The sequence below is a fragment of the Cynara cardunculus genome, assembly GCF_001531365.2.
Source record: "Cynara cardunculus var. scolymus isolate 2C chromosome LG 13, CcrdV1, whole genome shotgun sequence".
Classification (NCBI taxonomy): Eukaryota; Viridiplantae; Streptophyta; class Magnoliopsida; order Asterales; family Asteraceae; genus Cynara; species Cynara cardunculus.
In genome coordinates this window covers 2,017,519-2,041,438 of record NC_037540.1, presented here as the reverse complement: position 1 = coordinate 2,041,438, position 23,920 = coordinate 2,017,519, and the positions used below count along the sequence as shown (strand labels likewise).

The 23,920-nt window shown below is 33.9% G+C and overlaps 5 protein-coding genes across 9 annotated transcripts; 3 read left to right on the top strand and 2 right to left on the bottom strand.

The window, feature by feature from the left end:
- Positions 1-1,774: 1,774 nt before the first annotated feature.
- On the top strand, positions 1,775-3,959 carry LOC112525421 (protein ALTERED XYLOGLUCAN 4). The gene is made up of 2 exons (XM_025135544.1): positions 1,775-2,193; positions 2,610-3,959. The coding sequence occupies exons 1-2, from the start codon at positions 1,983-1,985 to the stop codon at positions 3,668-3,670; spliced, it is 1,272 nt and encodes a 423-aa protein (XP_024991312.1). The 5' UTR covers positions 1,775-1,982; the 3' UTR covers positions 3,671-3,959.
- A 3,045-nt stretch (positions 3,960-7,004) lies between these two features.
- Positions 7,005-11,443, top strand: LOC112524832 (3-hydroxyisobutyryl-CoA hydrolase-like protein 5). 3 transcript variants are annotated; one of them, XM_025134781.1, is made up of 16 exons: positions 7,005-7,139; positions 7,316-7,366; positions 7,473-7,556; positions 7,647-7,715; positions 8,244-8,307; positions 8,397-8,470; positions 8,580-8,663; positions 8,749-8,833; positions 8,995-9,080; positions 9,255-9,376; positions 9,463-9,523; positions 9,601-9,699; positions 9,835-9,936; positions 10,911-10,952; positions 11,039-11,145; positions 11,243-11,443. In XM_025134781.1, the coding sequence occupies exons 2-16, from the start codon at positions 7,343-7,345 to the stop codon at positions 11,277-11,279; spliced, it is 1,140 nt and encodes a 379-aa protein (XP_024990549.1). In that variant the 5' UTR covers positions 7,005-7,139; positions 7,316-7,342; the 3' UTR covers positions 11,280-11,443. The 3 variants fall into 3 exon arrangements, with proteins under 3 accessions (XP_024990549.1, XP_024990550.1, XP_024990548.1); XM_025134782.1 differs by having other exon boundaries at positions 7,024-7,236; XM_025134780.1 differs by having other exon boundaries at positions 7,025-7,366.
- A 326-nt stretch (positions 11,444-11,769) lies between these two features.
- Positions 11,770-22,021, top strand: LOC112524329. Of its 2 annotated transcripts, XM_025134111.1 has the most exons (3): positions 11,770-12,465; positions 12,984-13,276; positions 21,952-22,021. In XM_025134111.1, exons 1-2 carry the CDS (start codon positions 11,816-11,818, stop codon positions 13,273-13,275), a joined length of 942 nt encoding a protein of 313 aa, XP_024989879.1. In that variant the 5' UTR covers positions 11,770-11,815; the 3' UTR covers position 13,276; positions 21,952-22,021. The 2 variants fall into 2 exon arrangements, with proteins under 2 accessions (XP_024989879.1, XP_024989878.1); XM_025134110.1 differs by lacking the exon at positions 21,952-22,021 and having other exon boundaries at positions 12,984-13,455.
- On the bottom strand, positions 13,574-16,729 carry LOC112524328 (probable serine/threonine-protein kinase PBL28). Of its 2 annotated transcripts, none has more exons than XM_025134107.1 (8): positions 16,509-16,729; positions 16,372-16,425; positions 16,038-16,234; positions 15,680-15,878; positions 15,384-15,547; positions 15,214-15,318; positions 13,906-14,028; positions 13,574-13,825 (listed from the first exon to the last, which is right to left on the bottom strand). In XM_025134107.1, the coding sequence occupies exons 1-8, from the start codon at positions 16,540-16,542 to the stop codon at positions 13,589-13,591; spliced, it is 1,113 nt and encodes a 370-aa protein (XP_024989875.1). In that variant the 5' UTR covers positions 16,543-16,729; the 3' UTR covers positions 13,574-13,588. The 2 variants fall into 2 exon arrangements, with proteins under 2 accessions (XP_024989875.1, XP_024989876.1); XM_025134108.1 differs by having other exon boundaries at positions 16,372-16,456; positions 16,545-16,729.
- On the bottom strand, positions 19,193-22,645 carry LOC112524327 (rust resistance kinase Lr10-like). Its single transcript, XM_025134106.1, has 3 exons — positions 21,846-22,645; positions 20,417-20,452; positions 19,193-20,297 (listed from the first exon to the last, which is right to left on the bottom strand). Exons 1-3 carry the CDS (start codon positions 22,597-22,599, stop codon positions 19,222-19,224), a joined length of 1,866 nt encoding a protein of 621 aa, XP_024989874.1. The 5' UTR covers positions 22,600-22,645; the 3' UTR covers positions 19,193-19,221.
- Positions 22,646-23,920: the final 1,275 nt, after the last annotated feature.

Here is a 23,920-nt window from a genome sequence, read left to right as displayed (position 1 = left end):
ATGTTATAAAAACAAGAAAACCAAACAAAACGGAAAAATATTTACGGTTTAGTAAAACCTTATGATAACGAAACATATGTAATGATGTGATATTAAGATCGATTTTATGTTTTATTTTATATATACAATTTATTATTTTATAACGTCATATTATCATATCAGACTTGGTTTTATATGAGAAAATATTATCTTTATTATACCCATAAAACCACATAAATTACACTAAAACATTTATATTAAAACATTGTGAAGGTAAAGCATTTACAACGTTTTTCTACTGTAAATGTTCATTTTTTTGTACGTTCACAATGTTTTACTATGAAGTTTTAGTATTATTTTGTAGTCTCACGAAAACATACTACTTATACATGAACTCAACCCACGGTCCCACACACTACACCATTTTCATTAAAAGGCAATTTTAATGTTTGTATGCTTAAATATGAAGCAAACCTTAAATACCAAAATGGCCAAAATTCATTAAATTTGGCATGTAATAACTTCAATGCATCTTCCCTTTTGAATTGAGTCATATAAACTTTCATCAACCACATGCTATGTCATATTTATTTATGTTGTAACATATTTTAAGTTATTTAAAAGGAGAAACAAGTACAAACAAAAAATATATTTATAAGCAACAAATTTTGATGTTAAATATAAGAACAATAATTACATTTAGTTCTTATAAATAGTTGGTTTGATATTAATATTAATATATATATATATATATATGAGCTTAATCAAATGAGAACTGAGTTGTTTGTGGTAATTGTGAGATCCAATCTCAACCACAAATCAACGGATAAATTAGGAAATTAATAATTATGATAGTTTGAGTTAAAATTATAATTAGATGACATTTTAGACATTTTTAAAAAACTTATCTCTTCTCTCTCCTCTCTCATCTTTCCGACCTTCAAGCTCCGGCCTCCGATGAACAAAAATCCGGCAGGTACCAAGTAATCACAAAGATACACAATGTGATACACATTGTGATATACAGTGATACTCAAATGGTATCACAGTATATCACAATGAGTATCACATTGTATATCTTTGTGATTACTTGGTATCTGCCGGATTTTTGTTCACCGGAGGCCGGAGATCGGAGGTCGGAGAGATGAGAGAGAAGAGAGGAGAGATGAGTTTTTTAAAAAATACCTAAAATACCCTCTAATTATAATTTTAACTCAAACTACCATAATTATTAATTTCCTAATTTATTCGTAGATTTATGGTTGGAATTGGATCTCACAGTTACCACAAACTAATCAGTTCTCTTTTGAATGAGCCCCTATATATATATATATTTAAAAATTTTATGATATCTTCAAATTTATATTTTATTCAAAAATAAAATCATTATTGTTTTTTTAAAAACACATAAAATCGTATTATAACATTGACATAGACAAAAAATAAAATAAAATATTAAAATTGAGATGTATCTTGCTGAATTACGCAAATACCCTTCTAGTGTCTAATAATGGGTTCATTTTAAAGAAAATTTTAAAGTTTGTAAATGTTTTAAAGAAATGAGTGTATTATTTTAAAGACTTTGTAATATATTTATAATTAAAAAAACCATGTCAATCAATAAAAATTGATACAATTATTTTAATAATAAAAAATAGAAAAATAAATTAAAAAAACATGGGTTTTAGAGGGTGGGGGGTGTGCCCAAGTCAACTTGATTGGTAAGAGAATGATTCAAGCGAGGAGTACAGATGGGCCAATAGGAATTGGAAGACAACTTTGTTCTCACCACCATTGGTTTCTTTTCAAACAAAATGGTTGTCAAAATCTTCCTTATATATTGCTATTGTCTTTGCCTTCCTCTTTCTGTTTCTTGACCCAATCCCTAACCCCAGAAAACCCTACACTCTTTCACCTTTCTTCATCACAAACATCCAACATCTGCTTCATTCTTCAACACCCACATCATAAAGATTCAGAGAAACTTGGTTCATTGATGAAAAATGGGCATTCAAAGCCCTTTTAAGGATCATCCCCATTCTCTTAGAAGGAAACTGTTGCCTTATGCTCTCTATGCTCTGCTCCTGATTGCCATCGTTCATTTATACTTCTTCCCTTCCCTCACCTCTCTACCATCATCCACCACCACCACCACCACCCCCGCTGCCGTTGATCACCTTCTGACCCCCAAATCTACACCTTCTCCTTCCACAGGTACGATCTTTATGCACTATTTGTACTGTAATATGATTGTGTTTGTCTCTATAGATTGTTTTGAATCTCTAGGTTGGTCTAAATAATGATAAATTCCTCATCTTTTTACTATTTGGAACCTGGGTTTTCTTGGGTTTTATGTGACAAAAACCATTGATTACAAATTCTTGATTCTGGTATTAATTGGATCTTGGGTTTCTTGGCTTTCCATGGATTAATCTATCTGGACTAGAATGGTTTTGTTTGAGATGGCTTTTTTTCATAGATGGAAAGAGAGTTTTTATTTCTTGTGGGGCATGTTTGGAAGTTTAGGCTTTCTGCACAAACTCCTTAACGAATAAGTCACTTTTTATATCATTAATCTGTGTGTCCCATTAAGCTCGTAAACTACTAACAAACAACCCTTATTTTTACAGTTTTTGTGGAAGAAGAGAGGAAGACCAATGGTTGTGATTATACTGATGGCAAATGGGTCTATGACCAAATTGGTCCACTATACAACTCAACTGCATGTGGTACAATCAAAGATGGTCAGAACTGTGCTAGCCATGGCAGGCCAGATATGGACTATCTCTATTGGAGATGGAAGCCTAACAAGTGTCATCTCCCCAGGTTTGACCCCAATACTTTCCTCCAGCTAATCAGAGACAAACACCTGGCATTTGTGGGTGACTCCATCGCTAGAAACCAGTTGGAGTCTCTTCTCTGTTTGCTTGCCACTGCCTCAACCCCTAATCTTATTTTCACCAGTGGTGAAGACAACAAGTTCAGAAAATGGCATTTTGCATCCCATAATGTTAATGTTTCAGTTTATTGGTCACCATTTCTTGTTAAGGGTATTGAGAAATCAGAAGAAACCCCTTATAATAGACTCTATTTAGATTCTGTTAATGATGTTTGGGCTAAAGATTTGGGTGAAATTGATATGATGGTTCTGTCAATTGGTCATTGGTATCTTCATCCAGCAGTTTTTTACTATAATGATTTAGTTTTAGGTTGCCATTTTTGTGATGGAAAGAACTTTACTGAGGTTGGATTCTATGATGTTTTTGGGAAGGCATTCAATACTACCCTCAAGGCATTGATCGATAGGCGAATTGATGTGATTGTCACGACCTTTTCGCCCGCCCATTTTGAAGGTGATTGGGATTCTTTAGAGGCTTGTTCGAAAACAAAACCGTTTGAGGAAAACGAAAGGAAACTAGAAGGAATGGATTATGAGATGAGAAATCAAGAAATGGAGCAAGTGATGGCAGCCAAGAAAAATGCCAAGGATTTTCGTTTAGAGGCGTTAGATGTGTCTAGATTAGCGTTGATGAGACCAGATGGACATCCGGGTCCTTATATGTATCCGTTTCCTTTTGCTAACGGGATCCCAGAAAGGGTACCGAACGATTGTGTTCATTGGTGCTTACCCGGACCTATAGATACATGGAACGAGATAATGTTAGATATAATGACAAGATGGAATCTTTAAACAAATTTAGATAGTTTAATCCGGTTTCAGCAATCAAGATTGAGAAATCAGGTAAATCGAATCCAAAATACTTGGATCGAAACAGAGGAGATGATGATCAGCGACCTCGTTTTTCAGACGGATTGATGAAGAAATTGTGGTAGAATTCAAGATATGGTGCTTGTTTACTGCTGTACAGATAAGATTACTTCATATTCTGTAACTTTTGAGGTAAATTCCGAACACATTCATGCTATTTATTTATTATATTCACATATGAATCTGAGGCCAGAAAATGCATTTGTTTTGATTAGCATTGATCTTTGTTTGTTGTTGTTGTCGTTCTTGGCTTGTTTGGGTACACTGTATTATGATTAATTTATTTTAAGGAAAACTTTATTAAACCTTTTGATTAATTAATGTTGTTGTTAATGATTGTTTAAACAAAAGTCATATGATGACAGATGATCGCTCACATGAAGTTCACAAGTTCATGTGCAAACTCTCTTTAAGAAACTTTATGGAAAGTGTATTCACTGTTCCTCTAGAAGAAGAATCCAATGAATCCCCTTTGAAACTTTGGATGAAAATCTGAACAGATAAGCATATAAGAAAGGCTAAAAAAATCGTAGGGAATGGAAGATTTATATGTGAATTATTGAAAAAAGCTTGAAAATTTTGTTTGAATATGCATATGTGAATTAACATTACAATTTATTTATATGTTTTTTATGTATGCATATTTAAATGAATTGTTTTTGATGATTCACATATGAATCTTCCTTTCTCATTCTCTTTTATCTTTTCACGATATTTTAAGTTTCTTATTTGAACGTTCCTGCATAAATGATAATTACTATTGATTTATGTTTCTAGAACATGTAACTTGGATGATTATTCATTTGAATTGTTTTGTCTTATAAACAAATTAACTCGATAATCATGAATTGTCATATATATTTTTCTTACGGTTTTAACCTCGTATGTTTAAATAATAACAATATGTTTTTAATGTACGCGTTTTGTTAAGACGTTACATCTGGTAAAAAAAAGTAGATGCGTATATGTACACACACACACACACATTGTTGCACACTTGTAGCTTTTTTCTACCAGACGTGACGTCTCAACAAAACGCATCCACTGAAACTATATTCTTATTACATAACGCTGCAAAAGTTAAATATGTAATTAAAAAAATTAAAAATGAATCCATTTTGATATGGTAAGAACGGGAAGTTGTGGAGCTTTAACATTGTGTTCTTGAATTTTAAAAGAAAACAAAATGAAAGGAAAATAAACTGAGGGAAAAAAAGAAAAGAAAAATAGTTTTTTTTTTTTTATCTTTGTTCTCATAAAGACGAAAGGAATTTGAAATAATCTGAAACAGTTTCATCATATTAAAATTTTTAATGAATTTTTTTTAATTGAAATAAACGATGAAATTAACGGTTTTTACGGTTTGTACAAATAGTTTGGTTTACAAAATATCTTACACATATATAGGGGTCTAATAAAACGAGAACTATTTTGTTTGTGGTAACTGTGAGACCAATCTCAACCACAAATCAAATGTTAAATTAGAAAAATTAATAATTTTGATAATTTTAACTTAAAATATTAATTAAGGGCATTTTAATAATTTTATAAATATCCTTTCTCATCTCTTCTCTTTTCTCTCTCCGCCGAATCTTAGTTGGTAAACCTTATTCCGATGAACCTTATGTGAACATAGGATACACATTGTGATATATACAAACGATATTCAATGTGATACCCAAAATACATACAAGATGCACGATGTGATACCCTTTGTAAGACAATGAAAATAACGAAAATGCATACTATGATACATTTTCATTGCATTTTCATAAAACAAAGAAAATACATTACGATACACGTGAAACATTGTGAACGTTATCACTGTGATACACTTTGATTCACAAAACGTCTTTAAAATACGATGTATATCAGGTAATTGATATAATAGGTAACTATTTTTAATTAAATATTATCTTATAAGAAATTTAATTAAATATCTTGATTAGTTGTCAAATTTTGAATTACTATATTACTCTTTTAACTTATTTAAGAAATATTCTTAAATATCTCAAACGAGTGGTTTACATTAGATCTCACGGTTACCACAAACTAATCAGTTCTCCTTTAAATGAGCTCTTATATATGAACATAATCAAATGTGAACTAATTCGTTTGTGGTAACTGTGAGTACCAATATGAGCCAATTATTTTATTATATTACCTTAATTAAGAAAAATAGTGTATTAGTAATTTTATTAAAATTTCCTTTAGGGTTATCAATAAAGAGATTGATATTGTTTCCTTATTAATCGAACAAATTATGAAAGTTTTTTCTATGAAGTTACAATTGAGAAAAATAAATATATAATTTCTTACAGTTAAAAGTTATCGGGTATCATAGTGGCATCACAGATTCACAGTTGTAATCATCAATCAGATTTGGTATGATAGTGTGCATCACTGTGTATTTTTGTCGTTATACGAAGTGTATCACAATATTTTTTTTTGTTGTTTTACGAAGTGTAACACAATATATCAGGTAATGTTTTCTTTACCAAGTATATCACACTGTGTTTTTCGTTATTTTTATAAAGAGTATCATAGTGTGCATCATCTGTTGATATGATGTTCGTTGGAGAGAGGTGTTTGACGGAGAGAGTTGAGAGAGAAATCTAAAATGACTAAAATACCCTTAATTAATATTTTAAATTAAAATTATTAATTTTCTTATTTAACTTTTACTTTATGATTAAGATTAGATCTGATCATCTGACAGTTACTATAAACTAAGCAGTTTTTCCTTAAATAAACCTATTTTTCTCTCTCTTAGAGATATTAATAGCCGGCGCCCCTTCGAGTACTATGGCACCGTCTCTCCAGCATATTCTGGCATTAGTTTAAACCCCTTCGCACCACACTCCTTTTTTAAATATAATTTTATAAGAAAAAGTTTAATTCAATCTAAGAAACTTTCTTATTTTAAATTAAAAAACTGTTAAATTTTTATATTTTAAATGATTAAGTTTCTGAGGTTTTTTGAACCTTTTCCTATTTTTAACTTGTAAAAAAAAGATGAGAATATGCTGGACTTAATGGAGCAAAGTTAACATCGTTAGGATAAGAGATCCAATCCGTAACAAAAACGATTATAGCTGTAATTATTTCTTTTAAAGGACCAATCTGTAATTTATATATAACCACAGGGACGAAATCTGTAATTTACTCAATTGATATATCTCACAGTTTGAAGATGATTGCACCTACCACCAATCCCACCAAACCCGATTTCACTTTTTAGTAGAATTTTTAAGATTTTAAATTCAATTTATTTTTCACCAAGAAAATAAGAGAAAAACAAATACACTAATTTCTTCCATCTTTAATCCAAGATTCATGAATTAGAAGCTTCCCCACTCTTCTCCAACACCTGGCTTTCTAATTTCATTACGTAAGTTCAAGATTCCATCCCTAATCTTTTGGTTATGAACCCTAATGCACCATTACTTGCTACATTTTCATAATCTTTATCAAGTTTTAGCAACTGGGTATCAAGATCTTGTTCCTAATATTGATTTCTACTTCTTTTTGTGAAATTATAAGTTCCCATTTCATGAAATTTCACAGGCAGCTTGAATTGGGTATTTGATTCAAATGGCTGTTAGCCAAGATGAGGAGGTAATCTAATCTCTATGCATTTTATGTTATTTAGATTTTAGGGTTCTAAATTCAGGGATCTTCCCTTGTGTGTGTGATTGATCAATTTGTTGAACCCCCCATTTAGGTTGTTCTTGCTGAAGAAAAGGGTAATGTGAGATTGATCACCTTGAATCAGCCAAGAAAACTGAATGTGATTTCGTCAAGAGTGGTGAACTGAAGCAACCTAACCTTTATGTCTGATTTTGTGTTTTTGGATTATTAGACATAAGATTATTTTGCTGTTTGTATTCGTTATTAGGTTTATCTACTGGCTGAAAACCTGGAAAAATGGGAAAAAGATGAAGATGCAAAGCTAGTGATTATTAAGGTTGGTGCTGTCCTAATCCTAATCCACAAGCCAGCTTAATTTTTTGAGCTTATTGAGAAAGTCCCGTTTGATAAATCATAAACTAGCTTATTGAAATGCTACTTATAGTAGGATTCTAGAAAAGTGCCTTCCTGTTTGAGTTAGAATTATTGGAATCTTAACATCAAGATGGTTTTGGTCTTGAACAACTTTGTGCAAGGGCCTGTTTGTTAGCAGCTTAATGAGCTTAATGGGATTTGCAACTTATTCGGTTAGCTATACATGACTATTTGGTAGTGGCTTAATGATATAAGAAAGTGGCTTATTCAGTAAGCTTCTAGGGGAGGCTTTATGCAGAAAGCCAAGTTTTTCCCTAACCCTCCCCCTCCCATTTAAAAAACATGCTTCTTTCATTTATGAAAAAACCATCCGAAACAAAAACCTTTCCAATCTAGATAGATAGATTAATCCACACAAACAACTTTATCCATGCATAACTGAATTGGAAAACCAACAAAACACCCCCTGACTCTTTTAAGGATCTTTCAGGGTGCAGGTCGTGCATTCTCTGCCGGTGGGGATTTGAAAATGTTCTATGATGGCAGGATATCGAGTAATTTCATCGTTCTCAATTAACACTTTATTGCTTCTTTTGTATTTAGAGCTTTTCGGCCATTACAATTTTCGTCTTAATTTTCACAGAGGATTCATGTCTTGAAGTAGTATATAGATTTTATTGGCTCTGCTACCACATCCATACCTACAAGAAACCACAGGTGCTTTTTCGATTCAGCCATTGACTTTTTAGAACCATCTTAGCTTTTCATCGGAAACAAACCAGTGTTCTTGTGAAAAGTGAGTTGCAAATGGTTCTTTTTTCGCTAGGTTGCTCTTGTTCATGGGATTTCAATGGGTGGAGGTGCATCACTTATGGTTCCGATGAAGTTTTCAGTTGTCACAGAAAAAACCGTAAGTTTTTTACTATTTCACTTGACACATGTTTTACTTGCTGATTCTTTAAATTGAATAGTTATTCATCGTTACTTTACTTTAGGTCTTTGCCACTCCAGAAGCAAGTATTGGGTTTCATACTGATTGTGGTTTCTCGTACATCCTTTCTCGTCTTCCAGGCCATTTGGGTACATATTCAGCTGATTTTACAATGTTTTGGACTAAAAATTTATCGTGTTATGACATTTCTTGACAACCCAATTGAAAAGTGAGCAGATTTGTAGAAGAAAACAATGAAAGAAAACGTTTAACCAAAAAAGATGTCGTCTTTTTGGTGGTTTTGTTGTAGGTGAATACTTTGCGTTGACCGGGGCACGGTTGAGTGGTGGGGAATTGGTTGCATCCGGATTAGCAACGCATTTGGTTCCTTTAGATGTGAGTTTGAAGTGTTTATCCCCATAAACTTGCTTATTTTTTGAGCTAGTTGTTACCAAACATAACTAGTTTTATACGCCAGTTTTCATCTATCAGCTACCTTATCAGCTAGTTTGCTAAACATAGCCTTAAACTCTTTGGATTTAAAAGTGGTAATTGCAATGTCTATTTCAGAAACTACCGGCGCTAGAAAACCGTTTGGTAAGCCTGAACTCCGGCAGCGAGAGTGAAGTGAAAGCAGCCATTGAAGAATTCTCTTTAGATGTTCAGATTGGTGAAGAAAGTATCTTAAACAAGTAATGAATGATTCTGTAAATCAAGAATTAAAGTTTCTATTTTTGGAAACTTTAGACGAAACTGACGATTCGTTGGTTGAATGCAGACGCCCGATAATTGACGAGTGTTTTTCAAAAGATTCTGTGGAAGAGATCCTAGAATCATTCGTAAGTTTCCTTTTCGGCTTTTTAACAACAAAGGATTTCTTCTTGTTTACGGTAAAATTTGTTTGTAACTTTTACAGGAAGCCGAATCAAGAAAGGAAGGAAACGGATGGATCGTACCCGTGCTTAAAGGCTTAAAACGATCGTCTCCTACTGGTTTAAAGATAACTCTAAGATCGGTAATTTTCTTCCCAAACATCAAACCGTGAAATCCTACTGAATTGAACCAAACTTTGTCAATTTGACTCGGTTTTGGGTTAGCAGAGTTCTATCGGGTTTTAACAATTTTCAGAACGGGTTGTTTTGATTTGCAGATTCGTGATGGGAGGAAGCAAACGCTTTCCGAGTGTCTGAAGAAAGAATTTAGACTCACAATGAATATACTCCGAACCACAATATCCGGCGACGTTTACGAGGTATGTTTGACATGAAACCGCAAGAACCCCGTCCTCCCTAGATAGAAAATTAGATTTATAGGGGTAAGTTCATTTAAGAACCGTCAATGTTTTGGGAACCCAGAAACCACTTATTTTGTAAGTATTCATGATGAATATTATTCATCGTGAAAATAAGTGATGACATTCATCTTGAATACTTTATCACATTATTTATCTCACAAAAAGGGTGGTTTTTGGGCTCCTAAAATATTTAATGTTCCTACGGGTGCGTTTGGTACAATAAACAAGACAAAACAGAACAGAGATCACCGTTCCACGTTTGGTAGGTCTTACACCCATGAAACAAGATGGAATTTACCTATATTTTACCAATATAACCTCAAAATAAAATCTAATTTTATCTTCTAAAACATCAAATATGTCTCCCTCTTTCTATTCTATTCATTCTTTAAATTTTATTTATCGTATTTTATGCTCTTTAAACTTTCACTTTACCGTTTTAAATATATTATTTTATAGGGTTCTATGTTTTGATTAATTAATGTAATTTATTAAACATTAACAATAAAAAAATAATACGGAAAAGGTATAAAATGAAAATTGGAAACTGCATAAACCTTTTATTTTGGTGTCATTTTAATCGTCTTGATAAACGATTTCTGATGATATATTTTTGTTATAAAAAATATTTACTTTATTATAATTTAATAAAATACATAAATTAATCAAAATATATAAACAACTCATGAGTGGTAAATTGGTCATTTTATCTGTTCTATCTTGTCTATTTCCATCTTACCAAACGCCGAACATTTGTTCTGGTCTGTCCTGTTATGTTCTATCATGTTGTGTCAATACTAAAACCCACCCTAAAAAGGACCCCCTAGACTTGTAATATGTTTTAAAGTTGATTTGGAAGTTATTGGGTCAACCTGTTGTTTTGGGCGTTACAGAATCCGAAATGAATCTTTCCTTTTTTTGGCAACGAATAGGGTATTCGAGCTCTTACCATAGACAAAGATAACTCTCCAAAGGTAATCAATCAATCCTTTTAGGTTCTTGAAACTTTTAGGATGATCAAGAATCATAAAGTTAGGATCTTGATTTCTTGAAACAACAGTGGGATCCTCCAACACTTGGGGAAGTGGACACCCAGAAACTGGATCTTGTTTTCCAGCCGTTTGAACAAGATTTGGAGCTTAGGGTTCCTGAAAACGACGAACAAAGGTTGGTTTTTGTTCGTCTTGTGATTTGAATCTGTAACTTGTTGTGAACGAATGTTGAAGATGATGATCGTTTTTTTCGAATGTGAATTGTTCGACAGGTGGAGTGGGAAGTACGAGGAATCGGTTTATGCTTGATAAGAAGATCGTTGGATTCACGAATCTCGGCCGAAAGGAGGGAAATAAAATGGTTTTTATGGACCTAATAGTTTGTATAAGCTTGTAAACCAGTTTCCATATGAATATGTATGAAAATACAGTGTCGGTTGTTTTATATGTGAAATGTTTATTACTGACTTTATCAATACGTAAAATCCTTTTGAATGTTTTACATATGAAACAATATTGGTTTATATGAAACGCCATATAAATATTAGTTTATAAGCATATAAATATGTTTGGCTCGAAAAAAAATAGCTCGGTTCGACTTGACTCAACTCGTAAACTTTAATCGAATGAGTCGAGTCAAACATTTGTGTCATGGAGCTCCTCAACTTACTCGGCTATTTTTTATGATAAAAATATATGTATATTATTTATTTATTTATTATTCTGGTGTGGATCAAATTTCAAAGTTTTCTGCAATTTTCCCGTATCAAGATCTCTCAAAGGGTCACCATTTTTATCCGCAAACAAAACAAACAACCAATCTCGACCTCCTCCCTTCCACCACCATGGCCGGAGCACCATTCTCTCTTTCTTCCTCCTCCATCCACCACCACCACCGCCATAATCTCCAAAACCACCGCCATCTCCGCCACCACTACTATCCAAAAACCCACATCATAAGCCCCACCTTCCCCAAAATCTCCCCCAAATCCACACATCTCATCCTCACTTGCTCCTCCTCTCACTCACCGTCCTCCACCGTCCAAGAAAACCCAATTCCCACCGGAAAATTCGTCTCCGACTCCGACCACCAAAACCTCCAATTTCTCGATAGTTTCAAAGTATTCCACAAATTACCATCTGGGTCGATGCTCCTAATCCGAGTGATGCAAGAACAAGAAATGGATATGACAGTGGATTTATTGGCTGAATCTTTTGCAGAATCTATGATGTTGCCTAAAGCTTATACCAAACTATTGGGTTTTCTTGTGAAACAATATTTGATTGAAAGGAGAGCTTTAATGCCTCATACTGCCACTTTGATTGCATTTCATAGGAGAAATACTGATGATGAAGAAGAAGAAGATATCCAATTGGCAGGGACTGTGGAAGTTAATTTTGATCAATTTGGGGCTAATGTTTCACCTCCAACTCCAACTCCTCCAAAGAATGCACCTTATATTTGTAATATGACAGTCAAGAAGTCTTTAAGAAGGTAATTTCTCATTTTTTTGTGGTAAATTTTGTGGGTTTTCTTGTAGATTTAGCACTATGATGTGCAATACTTTAGGGTTCTTGATGTTTGAGGTGGAATGGAGTAACATTCAACTTCAAGATTGATTGAAAATCTTGAGAGAATATAGAGGAAAATCCAACTAACTGTTCATATGGACGGTCTAAGCGGTTTTTTGGTTTTTATGCACGTGTACATATGTATATGCACGTGTGAATGTTTCTCAAGTGAATTGATTAAATCTAAGCATCAATGCTTTACTTAATTCAGGTATTCACAAGTGAATGTGTTGAATCTAAGCATCAATTCTTTACTTAATTGAGTTACTTTCCTTGTTGCGTATTTCATATTTGATTATTTCAAGTTAGGGAATCTTAATTGATTCCTGGAATCAAGATTATGTAAATTCATACGATTTTAACCAACAAGAATGTATTTGGATTCGATTGAAAGTGATGTGAATATGGATTGATGACTGATTCATATATGATTAACTTCAGGCAGGGCATCGGTTGGCATCTTTTGAAGGCAAGTGAGGAACTTATTTCGCAATTGAGTTCAGTAAGAGAGGTTTATTTGCACTGTAGAATGATCGATTCAGCTCCATTCAACATGTATTCAAAAGCAGGATACAACGTCTTCAAGACCGATAGCTTTTTGATCCTTCTAACATTACAAAGACGTAAGCATTTAATGCGGAAACAACTTCCTCCGGCCTCAAACATCGTTTCAGACACAAATACGTTGTATGCTGACGACAAAAATATTGCATCAACGGCTAGTGTATCATGAGGTACGATGCCTAAAGCTCTACGATTAATGTATCATAGTAACATGTTTATTTCGTGTGTTTTTTCTCATTTCCGTATGTATATTTGTTCCACAAAAGAATATAATGTTATCAAGCATACTAACATATCAAACTACAAGATGTTTACTAGAAATCAAACCCAAAACATCAAACATTCTCAATTTCTCATTCGTTTTTTGATTAGGGTTTGTGGGTTCTCCGAGTTTCTTAGAAAAACACCAAAATCTCCGATGATTGTGCTATATAAGAACGGAAATAATTATTTTGGAAATAGAAACAAGTCTTAATGAATTCTCATAGCATTCTAAACGCGTGCATTGCCATGCCTACGCCTTTAGAGTTTGTATAAATGATGATTTGGAGTTCTTTCACACATTCTTCCATTGATGGCCTTTCGTTACTGTCAACACGCACACATCGTGATGCTAAGTTTGCGTACATTGCTACTGACTCGATTGTGTATGAGCTTCTGATCATCTCTGGATCTATGACTTTCCGCAACCTCTTTTTGTCGTTCAGTATGTGCCTAACCTGCATTTTTACCAAAATACCCTTGGTAATATCTTGACCTAGGCCATTATAAGATTCGGAATAATGACAAAAAACCGTACCTGCAGTACAAGATTTTGGTCATTGGGTCCTTGGTTGAGGTCCACGGCTCTACGCCCAGTTAGAAGTTCAAGAAGAACAACTCCAAATGCGTAAACGTCACTTTGTAAAGTGAGTTTTCCCGTCTGTTTAGGAAAGTAGTTTCTTGTAAGTTGAAAAGTAACGGTTTTGATTGAAATATACTAGTTCGTTGGAACCAATGTAGTACTTGAGCTATGTTTGGCAAACTAGATAAGCTAGTTAGGGTCTGTTTGTTATCCGTTTAATTAGCTTAACGAGACTTACAACTTATTCGGTCAACTATAATGACTGTTTGGTAGTGGCTTAATGATATATAAAGTGGCTTATTCAGTAAACTTCTAGAGGGGAGCTTTATGCAAAAAGCTAAGTTTTTTTTCCCAAACATACACCTCTCAATTAAAAAACATGCTCCTTCCATCTATAAAAGAAATCCTCCCAAACAAAAACCTTCTCAATCTATACAGACAGATTAATCCATATAGGACTTGATGGAAAAACAACCACACAATTCCTTAGCGCGTTTGGTAAAAACTAGCTGATACACTAGATGACAATGTAAAATGACCTAAAAAGACATGCTGATAAAGTAATTGGAAAAACCGAAAAATATAAGGAGCATAATTGGAAAAAGGCCCTTGGAGCTTACTAAAACACGACTTGAAGCAGCTTTTCTGAAAGCTGGCTTATGGCTAACCAAACGGGTTTTTTTTTAATAAGCTTAAAAAATAAGATAGCTTATAAACTAGCTTATGGTTGCCAAACATGGTTTTTAAGTAACATGATGCCACATTATCTATGGCATATATGTTTGGTTGGTTTTCCATTAAGTTCTGTATGGATAAAGCTGTTTGTGTGGATTAATCTGTCTGTATAGATTGAGAATGTTTTTATTTAGGAGGGTTTTCTCATAGATGGAAGGAGCATGTTTTCTAATTGGGAAGGGCAGGTTAGGAAAAACCTTGGCTTTCTTCATAAAGCTCCCCCTAAAAGCTTACTGAATAAGCCACTTTCTATATCATTTAGCCACTACCAAACAGTCATGTATCGTTGTGAGTCCCATTAAGCTCATTAAGCTGCTAACAAACAAGCCCTAAGTTTCAGGTCAACTTTATACGTGACGTTTGTTGCTATATTCGCTTAAACTCGACTTTAATGTCGATTTTAATGATGTTTATGTTAATAGTAATGTCATTATGTCACTAATCTAGGAAACCCAGATCAGAAAATGAAGATCTTGAAGATCATAATCCGGATAATTATAGAAAAAAAAAATAGAAACCACTGCTTACCGATGTATATTCAGGGTCAAAATAGCCAAATGTACCAAGCACCCTTGCTGTCACATGAGTTTCTTGACCCTCCGGCATTAACTTGGCTAGACCGAAATCTGATATCTGTAAAAACCATCCGATTACTAATTTTAGAAACTGAATATTAAAGAAAGTGAAGATGTTTATACCTTTGCTTCGTAGTCGTCACTTAGAAGAATGTTGGTTGATTTGAAATCTCTATGTACAACAGGAATTCCAACAGCAGAACTTGAATGTAAATAAGCAAGTCCTCTTGCTGCCCCAATCGCCACTTTAAGCCTCACAGGCCAATCCATCTTCTTTTCCCCAATTCCTGTAATTAGAAATTATATAAAGTGATAGAAAAATTCTACCAAAATTTTGCTGATTAAAACAAAAATTGTTCTGTCCTGTTCTATCATGTCTGGATACCAAACGCACCCAAAAAGAAATTGAAAAGACCAACCATTTAAGTGATCTTGTAGGTTTCCTTTGTGCATGTATTCATAAACCAGAAACCTATTCTTCCCATCTGCACAATATCCTATCAATGAAACAAGATTTGGATGATCCAATCTGCTCAAAATATCAACTTCAACACGGAATTCGCGCTCCCCTTCTGCTGCTTTAAATGGCGGTAACTCCATTTTCTTGATCGCCACAACCTTTCAATACGAAAAATTCAAGATTCTTACTTTTTATTTGGAATCTGTTCTCTTTGTTTTTCTTCCTAATATAATTGAATCCCATCTTTATCAAGATGTCGATTCATCCGGTTTTCTTTAGGAAATTCAGTACAAGATTATGACTTTATGAAAACTTACTTCACCAGACTGCAGCTTTCCCTTGTAAACTCTACCGAATCCTCCTTTTCCCAGCAGATATTCTTCACTGAAAGAACAAGTCGCCTCCTCCATTTCCTTCAGAGTAAAAACCGATGATCCATAATGCCTTTTTGATGGTGGGTTTTGAATCTTTTGATCATTTTCAAGTTTCCAATACTCCACAGGTCTATAAACCCCTGAAAATTCAGTTTTTCACTATCAGAACTTCAAGAAATCTTGGGTCCACAATCGGAACTTCAAGAAATCTTGAGTTCTCCATCAGAACTTCAAGAAATCTTGGGTAGGAACTTGCAGAAAACCGAAGAAAACTTACATGGATCAAGATGATCATCTGACTTGCTTCTCCTTCGTTTATTCCAAGCTGAAACTAACCCAAATGGCATGATGACGTTTAGTCACTGAAACACGTCTAATTCATGTTAGTTTCAAAAAAAAAAAACCAAAACTTACACTGTAAAAGTATCGAAAACAGACATGAAAACATACGAATCAGGATAGAAAGATGAGAGAAAAGCCAAACGTAATCTATGGTAGCATATGAAGACAATTGAGTAGAAGAAACCGTATACGGAGTATGTATAAAGCAAGTGTCGGTTAGCTATGGAAGAACACTCAACACCACCATCCTTAAACAACAACCTTCTATGGGATTTTTCACTTGAAGTAGAAGAAAAAGCAATGAAATAAGAAATCTTTATAACAATTGGAAATATATGCTTATGGAGTAATGAGTTTCTTACCAATGGAGGTTTGTTTGGTTGTTGATGGTCTTTTGACAATGAAAGAAGAACTGAAATTTCCCTCCAACCTTTTCCCCTTTCCCATACAAGTAATTGCTCATCCAGAATAATGTACAACTTTTATTGCATGATGTACAACTCATTATAGCAGTTTTGGTCTCCATTTGACCATTCTAGCATGATGAAAGCATTTGCCTGAATTTTGAATTTCTTGGTAGGGATGGTTGTGGTTGTGAAGTCTTTTTCTGAGTTTTCTATGATCATTTTCTTCTATTGCTCTTAATTTCGGATTAATTTCGTTTATTCGCTGATTATGTTTTTGGAATGGAATTTGGGTATGATTACGTGTGTTGATTATTTTATGCGTTATACAAACGTTTAAGATATTACATATGCCACTACTGAACGTTTGGCGGGCAAAATTTTAGTGTTATGGTTTAATAAAGAACTGCTTGTGGAAATTTTAAGATTTTATTTATGAAATAAAAGAAAGGATTATATTTATTTAATTTATTCTCAAGATTCAAAATTAAAATTTCAAACTCAATCATATAATGTTTTTGTTAAAATGACATTTAACACCCTACTAGTAATACCATTTCTTGTCCATTGAGAGGCTCAGTAAGGGGTAATATGGTCATCAATGAGTGACGGTTGCTAAAACTATAATGACTAAAATTGGTTGCATTTATTGAATTAAAAATACAAAAAATAATAGGGTTTCATACAAAATTTAGAAACAATTAACAAAGCAACTTCTAGAAAATTTATATTTAATTGAAAACAAACAAAACAAGTTTTTATAAAATCTTAGAAAATTAAAATTTAATCAAATAAAAACAACGTTAAAAAAATTCATTTTTATTCTCGTAATTAATATGCGATTTTTTTTATTGAAAGGAAAAAAATAATGTTATAAATATGGAGACATTTGAGAGAGTCAAATCACGGAGGTACATACACAACTATAAGGTCATTTGAAAAATTGTCTATGGTTTAAAGCAGTTGTTTTGGATATTAAACATGTTATAAATTATATATAATTTGACCGTTTTAACATATATATACTTATAAATATGTAACCAAAATTTTTTAAATAATGCTGATTAACATAACCATTCGTATTTGATTGCTTAAGCTAACCTATTTTGCGGTAGTTTTCAAACTCTAGGAGTCGACCAACCAATTTGCAACGGAACCCCTCAAACTTCTTTACAGTTACCAAATTTGGACCCTGAACTTTCCTTTTCCTTTTCCTTTATTACTTAAATTTAAATCACTTTCTTTTACCTCTTCAGTTTATCAATAATCATACAATTGTCAAAAACGTTATGGTAGAATTTACCAATGTCTCTAGAAATCTTACGAAGATTATGTATGATTCAATTACAAAAATATCAGTTAAACAATTTATACTAAATATCATTATTTGTTTCAATCTCTAATATAGATATTCTAATAAATAAAATATCTATATAGATTCTACTGGATGTTATGAATCTATATTGTAAGCCGGTAATCTTCCACGAGGAAAATTTTGCTTAATTCGAATGTAAATGGCGGCATGCCAAGGCAAATTTAGATAAATAAAATCATTTGATTATAGAAAAACAAAGATATGAATATTTTACACAAAATCATCATTTGTCTATTGATTATTTCTTTATTTTTCATATGTAAGGACCTGTGTTCGAGTCTATTATTGCATTTTTTTTTCTAGAAACATAATAAATCTGAAATTAAAAGCTAAAAACTAAGAAAATAACACAAACAAGATTCGAATCCACGCCCGGGGTGGAGAAAAGCCATTCAAATCAACTCTACCAAAAGAAACTTGTATCGTCATTGTCGTTCATACGGTTGCACACAACAAGATGATAAGGTGACACCTTTCACGACCCTATAAGTTTTTACACTACGTTGGAGGACCGAAGCAGTAGCCCATGCCACTATATCCAATAGAGTGGATCCGCCCCTGATGTCGGACCAGAATGTTTCTAACTTAATTGGTCAAAAGTCTGATAATAAATATAAAAAGTTATTTGTAGGGATCAACAGACCTTGGATGATACAATGCAGGCTTCAATTGCAAGACATTTGCAATCATATATTGCACCAGCATCATTCTTTGTATCTGCATCAACAAATTAGTTGTTGGCAAACATTTAGGATCATAGAAATAAGGGTATATAAATGTAATAACTCGTCCCACATTCAAGCTATGTGCTACTAATAACTTGCACCAGGTTTTAAATTGAGTTCGAAGTTATTTTGGTCAGCCTACTGCTTTGTTCTTTGGTTTGTTACGACAAATGAGAGAACTTTGCCACAAATCTTGAATAAATATGAAATCTTCCATTACATTTTTACTGAACAACCGATTACATTTTTCAGATTCAATTCTAACCATGAATCATAGCGATTCAATGGTGGGAATCTGGTGATTTTGGAGGGGAAAACAAGAAGGGTTTAGGAGGAATTTGTATGGACTCTAAATCTCCTTCTAACATATCCAACACCTTACTCATTGATGGTCTACTTGAAGGATCGCCTTGTATGCACCATAAGCTTACGAAAACCATCTTCGTTACTCGTTCTTTATCCTCCTCGTTCAAAATCCCGCTCAATCCAAGATTTTTGTTCGACACAAGTTGTTTATATACCCAATGGGAGAAGAACATGTTACTAGTGTCATTAACTTCAACCACAGCATTCCTTCGCCCTCCGACCATTTCTAATACCATCATCCCGTAACTGTACACATCCGACTTGTGAGAAACCCCTCCAAAGTTTCTAGAGAATACTTCCGGTGCAATATATCCCGGAGTCCCTCTCATACCCGACATAGAAATGACACTTCTTTTTTCAGGACATAACTTAGCGAGCCCAAAATCAGATATCTTAGGACAGAAATCTTTATCTAAGAGAATATTATGGGGTTTTATGTCAAAATGTAGAATTTGGGTGTTACAACCGCGATGCAAGTACTCTAATCCTCGACCAATGCCAACTACAATTTCATATAGTTTCTGCCATTCTAGTTGGCTACCTATTGCCGAACCTCGATTATAAACGAATTTCTCTAGGGATCCGTTAGGCATGTACTCATAAATCAAAGCTCGGTGACGGCCCTCAAAACAGAATCCCAATAGACTTACTATGTTAACATGAGAGGTCTTGCTAATGCTTGCGAGTTCATTCACTAAATCTTCTCCATTTCCTTTTAATTCGTTCAGAACTTTGACCGCAACTAAGTTACCATTGTGTAACGCTCCTCGGTACACAGAACCATAACCTCCTTCGCCTATTTTGACTTTGAAGGATTCAGTCATCTTTTTCAAATCTGAATAAGAGTACCTTTTTGGAGCAAGAGCTTCATGATTTTTTATGAAGGTTTCCAGATTGATATACTTTTCTGTGTCATATCTAGAGAAGATCTTGAATCTGAAGCAAATGATCAGCAAGATCAAGATAATTACTGTCCCAATTCCAAAAGTTGCTGCAAACAATGAATGAGATAGGATTAAAGTTTTGCAGTCGAAAAAGATTTTGACGGTTATAATCACGGTACATGTCGGTAAAATTCTGATATTATCGAAGAAGTGAAGATTATATTACCTAGTGCAGATTTGATCACAGTGCTTCTTCGATTTTCTGCAAAAGAAGATTCTTAATATAAGCAGTAACTTTTAGAAAGAAAACAACAAAGAGGGAACAAATATTACTCATGAGATACAACTCATGGCCTACGCATTAGTAGGTCTAGATCAAATACATTTTCTTCTGTTAATGTGGTTGTTTGGGTCAACTTAGTCATACTCGAACCGGTGACCTCTTAGGAGAATTCATAAAGATCCAAGCCTTATTGCATAAAGGGTTGGTCCGTTAAAATGGAGGGTGGCCACAAAAGTGTTTTGTGACAAGAAGGTCCCGATAAAGTTGAATGGGAATTCTATAAGCTAGGCAGGGCATCATCTCAAGGTTAAAATAGGTCTTAATGAAATTTTATTTTTCTTGCTTTTTGAGAGGCAAATGAAATGATTAGATCTACGTAATCAAATCAAATTAATTTAATAAATATTTCTTGATAGATAATATAGTTAATCCATATAATATTTCTTGTGACCTAGTTGATCTTAGATAAGATTTTATTAGGTTTAATCATACATATGTCATATGTTTTGCATGATTCATATTTTTATTACTTGACATATTTTGTGTTTAAGGCCAGTAATTAGTGTATAACAAATTAAAACAGCACAAAAGTATATAACAATAACAATATAAAATTCTATTAAAAATGGGACTTCACCAGTATGGGGCTGGCTTTAATTGCCTGAGGCATGAGTGAGCCATAGGTAGCCATTCGACCGACTATGTTAGAAGTGCGGAGTGTTGGGCAACAAATAAGGCACATGAGAGGAAGATAGAGGTGGCTCAAATGAGGATGCTCGGATTGACAAGTCTCAGAACATGCTAGACAAGATATGGTGGCTTTAGAGATTTTGAAGGACATGACCGCAAATACGATTTTACGGGGACACGGTACTAGGGTTACAGGGTTACCGAGGCAAGGGAGGGGTGTGTGGAGTATCCAAAAGGTAAGTATCATCATAGTAAGATGGTAAAGTAGGTATCATAGCCGTTCGGTAGGGGTACGGTTAGAGAGTCAACGACTATTTCATCCCTAGTTTAGTGGTTTAGTACCTTCTCATATGATTTTACTGTCCGTGCATGCTTTAGTTTTCTTTCTTGTTACTTTTTCTTCAATTTTTTCCTAGCATGCTTTTCTACCATTATTATTGATCTCTTTCACACCTTTGTCTAACTTTGAAAAGCAAATTTCAATGCAAAAACCATATTTCCTGAACCTTTTACAAGTCATGATCTTTACGGAGAGTCTCTCTGCTCCTGAAGGTAGAGGTAAGGTCTGCGACTCTGTGTCTTACCCTCCCCAACCCCTACCCTATATATAAATTACATACTTCAAAAAAAGTATTTGTTAATTTGGTTGCAAGATGTATGGTTATTGTGAAGAAACCCGTACCTTTCCTCATGATGCGACTAGTGTATGCACACTGAAACTCTCGGTTGTCATTCGAGCATTGCCCCCCTATCCGGTAACACTCCTGACAGACTTCCGATACTTGCAGTTCAAGATTAAGATCGGGTCTTAACAGAGTAAACAGATCGTTGAAATTTGTAACGTTTGCTGTTGGACCCATAGATGGAGAATTACCTGGCAGACGAATCACTGAGCACCGAGTCGGTACATCGGGGTTGGCTGTAATATAACCATTGGAATATGTGTAATAATAGTCATAATCATTGCATCTCTTAAAACTGTAATATTCACCTTCCTTCTCAAAATACTCATCTATGTTTCCTGGACTCTTTTCACACCTTAATACGGTGATGGTGGGAGGATGGCTGATATAAGAGATAGAGGATGAGTTGGAAGGAAAATTATACATCAATGAATCACAACTTCGATTATTTATCTGATTTGCAAAAGCATTATCTCGAACTAGAACAGTATCACTACCGCCAAACGTGACCTGAATAAGATCATAGGATGGGTAGTTGTCTCTAAGTTGAATCTTAGGATTTGATTCATTGCAGTATACCTTGGACAATCCACATGCTGAATTCTCGGAACTATAGAACGGAAAGCGTAAGTAGCCAAGGTTTTGACACTCAAATGAGCTCGGACAAATAGGCTGGTTACTATCATCTTCAGAAGAAAGAGGCAGGCTATGTGATAGAATTAATAAGATCAAAAAAGCACAAGAGTTTGACATTTGCCAATAATATGAGCTTCCAACTTGGCTGCCACACTCAGGCTTGAGCTAAGATTAAAGATTCAAGTTGTACACAGTTATTCAAATTACCTCATATTCACAAAATATAGCAGATAAATCAAGAAACTTCCTTTTCAGCTTCCATTTTCCATCAGAATGATGGATAACATGGTGTAATAGTTGGGAAAGTCAAACCACAAACCTGCCAACTTGAGTCAAGATGTTGACAATTATCGAGTCAACAACTGCATGCTATGCACCGAAGTTGCTACAACTACACACTTGCATACCAAAAACGAGATTTTTTTTTAACATTTGATATGTCAAAAGCATATCCAATCTATATGTTATATTTTCTTTCTCTTCTTTTAAATTTGGAGATTTCTCCGATTTCTCTCATTTTTTTTCTCTAATTTAGAAGAGAGGTTAACATAGTTGTTAGAGCAAACTTTTATTAAATCTCCAAAATTTCTAAAATAACATAGTTGTTATAGATGCTCTCATACTTCTTAAGTTTCAAAATTCAAAAACAGAAGCATTTGTATGAATTAATTACCACAGGTCACAATATATACATCTTAATCTAATTATCCATTTTTTAAAAGACTTAAAAATGCTTCTCATCAATTTAGAAGCTGAAGTCATCCATTCAATATCAAAAGTAAAAAGGGTCTCATTTTCCCTACTTGCACAAACTAGTTTATTCATCTATTCTGCCCTATGAGGTCGTTTCAATAATTCATTGTTTGTTCAGTTGTCGTGTTGCCATTACGTAATGTTGCGTATCAGAATGACCAAACATCGCTATATATAAACAGATAATTTGATGACGGAAGTAATATCGTCGTTATGCACTCCCAAAATACGATGATTAAAAATCATACAACAGGAAATTTGGAATTTAATTTCATTCCACCGTGTTCATCAGGTAGATTAAACAATCGAACAATGACCGTAAGTATGTAATTAATCGTACCTCAGTTGAATGACCTCCGATGATTAACCTAAATTGGAATTTGATCCCACCTTGTTCATCAGGTACATTGAACAATCGAACAATAATCGTAAGCACGTACTTGATCGTACCTTAGTTGAATGAACTCCGATGATTAACTTCTTCTGATGCCTAGTACCGATATGTCGTACCTCCATTGATGCCGAGCTCTGAACCGAGACATAAACCTTACGCTTTCTACCGAGTCAAATTGCTAGAAACTGCAACAACTTCTATAAACTAATGATCACTCGCAATCAAATAAACAACTTCAGATCAAAATCAAATGTAATGACCACTCGTAATCAAACGAGCAACTTCCCGATC